The sequence below is a fragment of the Erythrolamprus reginae genome, chromosome Z, assembly GCF_031021105.1.
Source record: "Erythrolamprus reginae isolate rEryReg1 chromosome Z, rEryReg1.hap1, whole genome shotgun sequence".
NCBI lineage: Eukaryota > Metazoa > Chordata > Lepidosauria > Squamata > Dipsadidae > Erythrolamprus > Erythrolamprus reginae.
The window spans coordinates 963,155-973,595 of NC_091963.1; the positions used below are offsets into that span (position 1 = coordinate 963,155).

Genomic DNA, 10,441 nt, shown 5'->3' on the forward strand with positions numbered 1-10,441 from the left:
GTTCTTGCAACCATTCTTCATATGTTTTAGCCTAAAGTCCCCTAGTCCTCTTTGTGGCTCTTCTCTGCACTTTTCCTAGAGTCTCAGCATCCTTTTTGCATTGTGGCACCCAAAACTGGATGCTGTATTATTATTATTATTATTATTATTATTATTATTATTATTATTATTATTATTATTATTTGGATTTGTATGCCGCCCCTGTCCGTAGACTCCAAGCGTGGCCTTCCCAAGGCCTTAGAAAGTGGCATTAACCCTTCACGTGATCTTGACTCTCTCCCTCTGTTCATGCAGCCTAGAATTGTGTTGGCTTTTTTGGCAGCTGCTGGACACGGTTGGCTCCTATTTCAATGCTTGTCCACTCGGACTCCGACAAGATTCTTCTCACAGTTCCTACTGTTGAGCAATGCACCACATACATATATAATACTGTACCTGGGCGTTTTGTTTTTCTTGCCTAAATGTAGAACCTGACTTTTTTCACCCTTGAAGCTCATTTTATTAGATATTGTTATGTATGGGCCAGGTTTTTAAATGTTTTATAAATAAATAAAAACTTTAAAAAGAGGGGGGGGGAGGACTTCCAGAATCCCGCAGCAAGGATGCTCTGAGGAGGGGAGGGCTTCCACTCCCTGGGATCTTACGTGGCAGAAGCCCACTCCCTTGGAACTACATTTCCCAGCACGCTCCGCCTCCTTGGGAAAAAATGGGTGTGTGTGTGCTATTTGTGTGTCAGCCCTTGTAGCAAAGCCCGGGCAGCGGTCGAGAGCGCATGCTCCGAGGGGGCGTTGCTCTTTCCCCTCCTCGTCTTCATCCTTTTCTTTTTTCCCCTTCTCTTCTTTTTATTCCTCCTCCTCCTCTTTTCCTTCTCTTCCTCCTCCTCCTGCCTCCTCCGCTTCTGTCTCGAGCTGAGATGGCTGCGGGGCTTGCACCGACACGGGTAGGACCCTCTGGCAAGGAGCCTCTGAGCATAGACAGAGCGACCCTCCGCCTGCTCCCTTCTCGGGCCGCCCACCCGCCCCTGGCAGCCACCCTCCCAAGGGCTGACCCGGTGGAGGGTGGAGGGGGTGGGGGCTCCCTTGTAAGGAAAGAGGGGGGGGTCTCTGGTGTTGGTGGGGAGTCGGGGGGGGGGGTCTGAGTTTTGTAGGGAGCGTCCACACTGCAGACACCTCCCCTTAATTCTTTGGGAGGGGGGTCCAGACTTGGAAAGGGAGGATTGGAGGAGTTGGGGGGGGGCAGAGGACTGAGGGGGGGGTCTCCTAGCCATGCGGAGAGGAGAGTGGGGGGAGACCCTATTGAAGAGAGGACCCTCTGGATCCTACTAGCAGAAGGGGGGCTTCAATTCACTGCTTTTTTTTTCATTTCGAGGGTTTTTTCAGGCTGGGGGGGGAAATTGCAAGAGGGAAGCATTCGAACTCGCCACTTCCCCCCCTCCCGAGGAAAAAGAGGGGGGGTCTCTGAGCAAGGGAACAGCCGGCTGTGAGAATAGGGGTTGGGGGTGGGGCGGGGCAGAGAACCCTCCCTGAATTTTCCTGTTTTGGGGGGGGGGGGGCGGTTGTTGAAATCTTGAAGCCACCAACAGGATTCGCACCGGCTACCCGGGTGGAGTGGATGAACACTGTTGGGCTTCAGGTTAGCAGCCGTCCTTGGCATCCGATGGCAGCGGCACAGCCCAAATTTTACATCGTTAAACAGGGCCTTTTTCAAGGGGTCTTTGGCCCATTTCACAGCTTTTTCTGGACCCCTTTTGGGGATCTGAATGGCTGCAGTCGTTACCGTCCAGTCACCCGGTCGTAAAGCGAATCCGGCTTCTCCGTTTGATGTGGGAGGAGGTCGTAAAAGGGGGGAAATCACATGACTCCAGGATACGACAACCGTCATAAAGATGAGTTGGCTGTCAATCACCCAATCTTAAAACCACTTGACCGCCTAGATGCAATCACGGTTGTAAGTGTGAAAACGGTCGTCAGTTGCTTTTTTCTGTGCCATTGTAACCGAGTGACATAATCGTCACTAAGTGGATTGTTGTAAGGTGAGGACTACTTGAAAGAATATTCAGTACCAGCAGTCCTTGCGAGGGTTCGTTTTGTGACTGTTTGATAAGACGGGCAATTGGTTCACGGACTTCTCCCCCCCCCCCCCGGGTATAACATTTTTTATTTTCTCCACCATAAAATAAAACAATATATAGTTAAAAACACAACACCAATGCTTAAAATCAATCATATATAAACTTTTATTTTCTTGTTACTCACTCAATGGAGGCTCTTATCTCTCCTCATTTAAAAATTTCTATTCATTTTATACAACGTTGTCAATTCTTAAAAATCTAAATAAAAATTTTTCCTCTCCATCTTACTATAAAAAGTTACATCAATGCAAGCGATAATAAAATCTCTTTTATCTAAATTTTGATATTGTATCATATAGAAAATAAAAAATTATATACAGAGATGTGAGACCACATTTGGAATACTGTGTTCAGTTCTGGAGACCTCACCTACAAAAAGAGATTGACAAAATTGAAGGGGTCCAAAGACGGGCTACAAGAATGGTGGAAGGTCTTAAGCATCAAACGCATCAGGAAAGACTTCATGGACTCAATCTGTATAGTCTGGAGGACAGAAGGAAAAGGGGGGACATGATCGAAGCATTTAAATATGTTAAAGGGTTAAATAAGGTCCAGGAGGGAAGTGTTTTTAATAGGAAAGTGAACACAAGAACAAGGGGGCACAATCTGAAGTTAGTTGGGGGAAAGATCAAAAGCAACAAGAGAAAATATTATTTCACTGAAAGAGTAGTAGATCCTTGGAACAAACTTCCAGCAGACGTGGTAGATAAATCCACAGTAACTGAATGTATACATGCCTGGGATAAACATATATCCATCCTAAGATAAAATACAGGAAATAGTATAAGGACAGATTAGATGGACCATGAGGTCTTTTTCTGCCGTCAGACTTCTATGTTTATATATATATATATGTTGTGTGTGTGTGTGTATCACATGTTTTTTGCTGATCGGACAGAAAAAACATGTATATGTATGTTTTCGTAGATTTTCACGGGTATATGTATGTAGATTGTTCTGAGTTTGGGTTTCACCCCGTGTAATATTTTCAGTGTCTATGCGACGTTTCGGTGAAATCACATTCACCATCATCAGGCTGAAGTTGTTAGCTTCGTGCTGCTTTGAATATATAGTACAGTAGTTATAATATAAACTATATAACAACTTCAGCCTGATGATGGTGAATGTGATTTCACCGAAACGTCGCATAGACACTCAAAATATTACACGGGGTGAAACCCAAACTCAGAACAATCTACATATATATACATATAGATATGTTAATTTCTGACCATCACACCATTCCTCATGGTTACATGATCAATTTAGGTGCTTGGCAAATGGCTTGTATATCAAGTCCTCAGCTTATAACAGTTTATTTTGTGACCTTTCCAAGTTCCGACAGCACTGAAAATAAAGGATTTACAACCACTTTTCAAGTCAGGTGTTCAAAATCCAGACGCTTATCAACTGATTCATACTTATGACAGTTCATTTAATGACCAAAGTTACAGTGATGCTGAACACAGGGATTTATGGCCGTTTTTTCACACTTGACCGTTCTACATCTTCACAGTCATGTGATCCAAATTAGGAATTGTGTCGACTGATTTATACTTACGTCAGTCGAGGGGGAGGGGTCATGTTAATTTCTTTTGCAATCTTCAGTCTAGCCACATTAACAGGGAAGCTGGATTCACTTAGTGGCCACGTGACACTTAACGAATGCAGTGATTTGCTTAACAACCGTGTAAAGGAAAGTAAGTCGTAAAATGGGTCACACTTAGCAAGTTAATTTAGGGGCTTAATTGTGGTCATAACTCAGGGACCCCCTGTTTTTCCATTTGCCCCATCCCATCGTTCCCTTGATTGTCACTTTATGACCTCCCAAGCCATCTTGTGAAAACCACAATGAATGTGGGAAGGCAGATTTGTTTAATGACCGTGTGATTCACTTAACAACTATAGCGATTTGTTTAACAACCAAAGACAAAAAGGGGGATCAAATCAGGTCCGACTCACTTAGCAACCGCCGTACTTAGCAATGGGGATTTGGGTTTCCAATTGTGGTCGTAAGTTGAGGACTACCTAAGATGGAGAAATGGAAGAATTTCATTGGATGGAGACATTTTTCATTTCCTTCATCTGTAACCTGGGCAACATAGACTATATCTGGACTTCAACTCCCAGAATTGCCCAGTCAGCCATTTTGGCTAAGGAATTCTGGGAGTTGAAGTCCAGACATTTGTGAAATTGCCAAGGCCAAGAAACACTATTCTATACAGAAAATCCTTGACTTATGACCGCAATTGAGGCCGACATTTCTGTTGCTAAGCGAGACAATTGTGTTTTGCCCTACTTTACAACTGTGGTCATTTGAACCATCTCAGGGTTTAGCAACATGCTAGTTAAGTGGCTCCCTCATTGACTTGTCTCGTCAGGTGGTCACAAAACGGGATCGTATGACCTCCAGGGGAACCGCGACTGTGATAAATGTGAGTCTGTTGCCGAGTGACTAAATTTAATCACATGGAAATGCTACAACTGTCTTTTAAGTGTGAAAAATGGTCATAACGTCGTTTTTTTCTGCACCGTTGAATGGTTGGTAAATGAAACACTGTAAGTTGAGGACTACCTGCAATAATAAATCATAATAATCCATTTCCCCAAATTTGGAAGGAAGTCAACAAAAGTTTGGACTCCTTTTCTTGTCCGGCTGTGTCCACAAATATTTCCTGTGCCGTAGATGAGGTAAAAACTGTACGAGATTTGGGGTTACGTGCTGCTCTGTCAAAATGGCCATCTGGTCGCTCGGTTGTGTCGTTTTGGGGTGTTAGTGTTCTTGACGAGGGGGGGGGAAGGGGGGCAAGGTGAAAATCTGGGTACCCTCTCGCTTCTTCCCCAGGTGACCTTTGAGGACGTGGTTGTGTACTTTACGGCAGCCGAGTGGGCCTACCTGACTGACCGGCAGCGGGTCTTTTACGAAGCCGTGATGGTGGAGACGTATGAGCTGGTGGCGTCACTAGGTAAGGATTGGTCACTCCTCACCCCAGCCAGGCGGAGGTTGTTGCTCCCACTGCTACAGGTGCGATGCGCACGAATCTTCAGGTATCTTGCGAGGGAATGCGCGCGAGAGAGCATTGTCACATCCCCTCACAAGATCTTGCTTCCTGTGCATGGGCAAAAGCAAAATCTTGCTGTGACATGCGCGCACACACGCCGGACATCCAAAGCTGTCCACGCGACTGCCATTTTTCTACGGGTGCGCAGCGTGGCCCTTACCGCCTAGGAACCCAATACTGACCCCAGCTTCTAAAATTTGTGTTGTGGGTCATTGTCGACGTAGAATCGCAAAATTTCTGTTAACGTTCCTGTTGCTAAGCGAGACGCTTGTGACTTGAGTTTGGTTGTCCCATTTTTACGACCTGTCTTTTCCGCAGTCGTTAAATCAATCACTGCAGATTTTTAATTCGTGACAACATTGTTCATTGAATCTTTGACTTTACAACCTGCGACTTTGACTGGTCAAAAAGGCCACAAAAGGATCCCGGGACAAAGCATCGTGAGTCAGTTACAAATGTCTGAATTCAGATCACGTGAACATGGGAATGTGAAGTGGTCATAAATGCGAAAACTGGTCGTAAGGCACTTTTCCCAATGTCACTGGACTTTTTGAACAGTCGTTAAAAGAACTCTCGTAAATGAAAGATGACCGAAAGGTGTTGTTGTGGGTGTTAATGAACTCTAGCGGGTCATCCAAAATGTCACCTTTGATGCAATTATCATAGGTTCGCCATCATTGGAGTAGGGATTTGGGAGTACAGTGTTCCCTCGCTTTTCGCGGGGGATGCGTTCCGAGACCGCCCGTGAAAGTCGAATTTCCGCGAAGTAGAGATGCGGAATACACTATTTTTGGCTATGAACAGTATCACAAGTCTTCCCTTAACACTTTAAGCCCCTAAATTACCATTTCCCACCCCCTTAACAACCATTTAGATTATTACTCACCATGTTTATTTATTAAAGTTTATTAAAAAAAATATTTATTAAAGGCAGACGAAAGTTTGGCGATGACATATGACGTCATCGGGTGGGAAAAACCGTGGTATAGGGCAAAAAACCGCAAAGATTTTTTAATTAATATTTTTGAAAAACCGTGGTATAGACTTTTCGCGAAGTTCGAACCCGCGAAAATCGAGGGAACACTGAATCAGCAGCTGTTTCGGCTTGTGGCCCCTGAGACCCATTGTCCTCCCTCTCAAATGCACACCCGTCTAAAATTGTGGAGGGGTGGTTTCTTAGCGGGTGGGGGTCTTCTGTTATTGGAAGGGACTCAATTGCTTGTCCCTCTCTCTCTGCCCTTTTCCTTCTTCGTTGGGCTACAGGCAGGGGCGGATTGCTATTGCCACCGCTAACGGTGCGCTGGGTGTGCCGCTTAGGTCATCTTGTGCGTGCGCGCGCTATGCGCTTGTGTTCCCAGCATGTTTTTTGCTTCTGTGCATGTGCAGGAAACAAAAATGCACTGAAATATTGGGAGGGGTGTGTGCGCGTATATGAGATCTCAGCAATTTTTTCTTCTGCACATCTGCAGAAGCAAAAAAACCACTGAAATCTTATGCACGTGGGTGTCCCCTCACAAGATTTTGCTCCTGCACGTGTGCACAAAGCAAAAAATACAAAAATACAAAAAAATTGAAGAAAACAGATGGTGGCGATCTAGCGGCCGTTATCGGTGAGCAGTCACCTACTTTACCAGTAGCAACCCGCTACTGCCTACAGCTTAGGAGTGCGCCAGCTTTCCTAGAATTCTGTTCTCCTCCCGAATGGTGGGTGCTGGGAATTGCAGGGCTGACTTCTGTCTCTCCCGTCCACCCTCCCCTAGGAGACAATGGGATCCAAAAGGCCGAAGGAGAAGCGGGAGGAGAGGAGAGGCCGATTCGGCAGTGTGTGCCCCGGGGCAAGAGGAGGCGAGTGACCCTGCAGCTGCGAGCGGAGCCGCCAACGAGGCAGACTAGATCCTCGGCGTCCAAGTCAAACGCTAGGTGCCTCCCACGGGTGACGCCAAAGACAAACCTACCGACATGTCCAGAGTGTGATAAGACCTTCCTCTCAAACGTGGCCATGGCCATCCACATTCGGACACATACTGGAGAGCGCCCGTTTGAGTGCCACCTCTGCCCCAAGGCCTTCCCTTCCCGGAGCGACCTCAGGCGCCACCTCAAAACCCATCTACGCAGGAAGGACCCCCCTGATCCTGGTTTCCTCCCTGAGACCACAGAATTTTTCACCGCCAAGCTGCAGTTGATGCAGCAACTGCGGGCGACCTCAGGCCCGAGGAAGCCGTTTGGCTGCGCGCAGTGCGAGAAGAGCTTCAACCGGCAGCACGACCTGCGCAAGCATCGAGCGACGCACGTAACAGAGCGGCCTTTCGCCTGTTCGGTTTGCGGGAACCGCTTCCGCCTCAAACAGACCCTGATGTCCCACCTGATGGTCCATGACGGACAACGGCACTTCTCCTGCACACAGTGCGGGAAGTGTTTCAGACAAAAGCAACACGTCAAGACTCACCGGCAGGTGCACACGGGCGAGAAGCCTTTCTCCTGCACCACCTGCGGCAAACGGTACGTCCAGAAGCAGGCGCTGATCAACCACTTGCGGGTGCACACTGGCGATCGGCCGTACGGCTGCCGGGAATGTGGGAAGGCATTCCGCAATCAGACCACGCTGACTATCCACTACCGGATACACACGGGCGAGCGCCCCTTCCGTTGCCTGCTGTGTGGGAAGACCTGCAGCCAGTTGCAGCACCTGAAGAGCCACCAGCGAGTTCACCGCAGGGAGCAGCACCTGTTTGCGGAGAGCAACGGCGAAGCTCTGGCCCTCAGGAGGGCCCGTGAGCTGCAGAAGAAGCCCTACCAGTGCCCTGAATGCGAGAAGCACTTCAGGGATGAAAACATCATGCAGGCTCACCTCCGGACACACAAGGATAGGAAGGGTCCTCTCAGGTACGGGGCCCTAAATCCATCCCGCTGAAAACGATCCCCCGGGACCCCGAGCCCATTGACAAAGCTGCAGGAGCGAACCAGAACCCCTCCCACCCTTGCCTCAAGGCAGGCGGGGGTTGCCGCTCCTGCCACTACCAGTGTGTTGCGTACCCTGCTCCGCGTCTCCAGCATGTGTCCGAGGGAGATTTTACTTCTGCCACAAACGCAGGAAGCAAAAACCTGCGAGGGGTCTTGTGTGCATGTGAGATTTCATTTATGTTTTTTGCTTCCTCCAAAATGTCTTGTGCACGTCCCCCGCAAGATTCTGCTTCCTGTGCATGTGCCGCCCGAGTCTGCGGAGAGGGGCGGCATACAAATCCAATAAATTATTATTATTATTAACTATTATTATTATGTGCAGAAGCAAAATCTTGCCCAGACCCACCCGCGCCGGAGACACAAGGCTACGGGCGCAGTTCCATTTTTGCTACCGGTACAACGGCATCATCTGTACTGGTAAGAGCCCTCTCCTGCCCCAAGGAGGCGCTTTGTGTGCCCTGACTGTAGCAGGACATTCACGCAGGCAGCCTTGCCTTGGAAGCGCCACCGATGAGGACGGAACGACGGACGGGACCTTTTGGGGGCTGGAAAAATGGCAGGCTTGCAGAGGGGGCTGTCGGGTGGGAGTGGGGAAGGGCCTTGCCGGCAGGAACTTTAACAGAGGACAATTTTGTCTTTAAGACTGAGCTCCCAAACTTTCCGGGGTTGTGAACCGGCTCGGGGAAGTGAGGGGAAGGGGGTGGTTCTGCACACGCGATGGGCAGTGTGGGGATTCCACACAGACGCCACTCCCGCTGACCCAGTTCTGGATGGCTCAAGGCCCACTAGTGGATGGTGACCCCGGGGGTTGTGGACCACTGTCATAAGAGAAAATCCCGGTGTATGACCCCTACGCAGAATGAAGAGCTGCAGGGATGTAAAACACACTGTGTCCCAACTCAAATCCCTTAACTAGGTCTGTCGCAGCCCGTCTGCAACCAGGGTACTCCACCTTTACTGTACCGGTAGCCACCCACGACTGTCCCTGTCCCCGTTCACCATAGAGAGGGTGGATCCTGATTGCGAAATGCCATAGAGCCTGGGAAATGCTAGACAGTCCTTCTCTCTTCTCTATTTGTCCCTTTTAAGGAACCATTTCTTGACTCCGAGGCTGTCTGGACTTCGGCTCCCAGAATTCCCCAGCCAGCACGGAATTCTGGGAGTCGAATTCTGCAGGTCTTAAAGGGACAGCGGTTGAGAAACTCGGCGTTGAACCATCATTGCAAAACAAGATTTCAAAGCTTCACTGATGCATTGGGTAGAGTGGTGGGGTGGCCTAGAGGTTGGAGCTCTCGTCTCACAATCGGGAGGCTGTGAGTTTGATCCTAGGTAGAGACTGATAATTCTGTGGGCACAATGAGAATGTATCTGCTGCAAAAACCCACATTGGTGACAGGAAAGGCATCCAGCCAGTAAATGCGCAGTTTTATTCAGTGGCCCCGATTCCACCCTTCAAGGGGTTATGGGGTCATCAAACAACAACAACAACAACTGATGTGTCAGGTAGTTCTGCAACACGGCAGGAGTGGACTAGATGACCTCTGATTTCCTTCCAGCTCTTAGGTTCCACCATAAGTCCTTGGTGCCGGGGGTGAATAAGCAGCAGAATTTGCAGTGGAAATCCGTTTCCCCAGGTCTCGCAATGTTCCTGTCAGCTGCTGTTTTGCTGGGGGGGAAATGATTTATTTGTTTTGGGCACCATCTAATGAACATTCGTTTGGTTTTTTTAAAAAAATCTGAATATATGGATTGAGAGTTGGGATTTTGTAAGTGTTCCTTCCCCACCAGTGCTCCGCGACAATGTTTCTCAACCTTGGTAACTTTTAAGGTGGACGGACTTCAACTCCCAGAATTCCCTGGGCAGCCGCGGGAATCGAAGCCCATCTTGCCTTCCAAGCCTGAGAAACATTGTCTAGAAAGTTGTTGAGTTGAGATGGTCAAAACGTTTGCAAACACGGTTTGTAACACACACAAAAAGCAAATTGTGAAAGTCTTGTTTCATTTTAAAAAACCTTTGGGATTCTGAGACAATAAATTTTTCTTCAGAACTGATTTTTGGCCGATTTGCCTTGACTTAAAAAACAGAACAAAAAACCCAGCTTTGTCACCAATTGAACATACTGTTTGTGCAGTTAGTCCTTGACGTAACCACTACAATTGAGCTGCAAAAAGAGTTGTCTCATTTCATTGTCTTTCTTGCCACCGCTGTTAAATGAATCACCACATCTGTTAAGGGAGCTAGACAGTTGTGTATAGATGTACAGGTGATGAATGGATGTAGAAGGGT

The 10,441-nt window shown here is 47.9% G+C and overlaps 1 protein-coding gene across 2 annotated transcripts; it reads left to right on the top strand.

Annotated features, from left to right (window-relative positions):
• Window positions 1-847: 847 nt before the first annotated feature.
• Window positions 848-10,204, top strand: LOC139175859 (gastrula zinc finger protein XlCGF57.1-like). Of its 2 annotated transcripts, XM_070767200.1 has the most exons (4): window positions 848-940; window positions 4,513-4,566; window positions 4,977-5,097; window positions 6,954-10,204. In XM_070767200.1, exons 1-4 carry the CDS (start codon window positions 914-916, stop codon window positions 8,102-8,104), a joined length of 1,353 nt encoding a protein of 450 aa, XP_070623301.1. In that variant the 5' UTR covers window positions 848-913; the 3' UTR covers window positions 8,105-10,204. The 2 variants fall into 2 exon arrangements, with proteins under 2 accessions (XP_070623301.1, XP_070623302.1); XM_070767201.1 differs by lacking the exon at window positions 4,513-4,566.
• The last annotated feature ends 237 nt before the right edge of the window (window positions 10,205-10,441 follow it).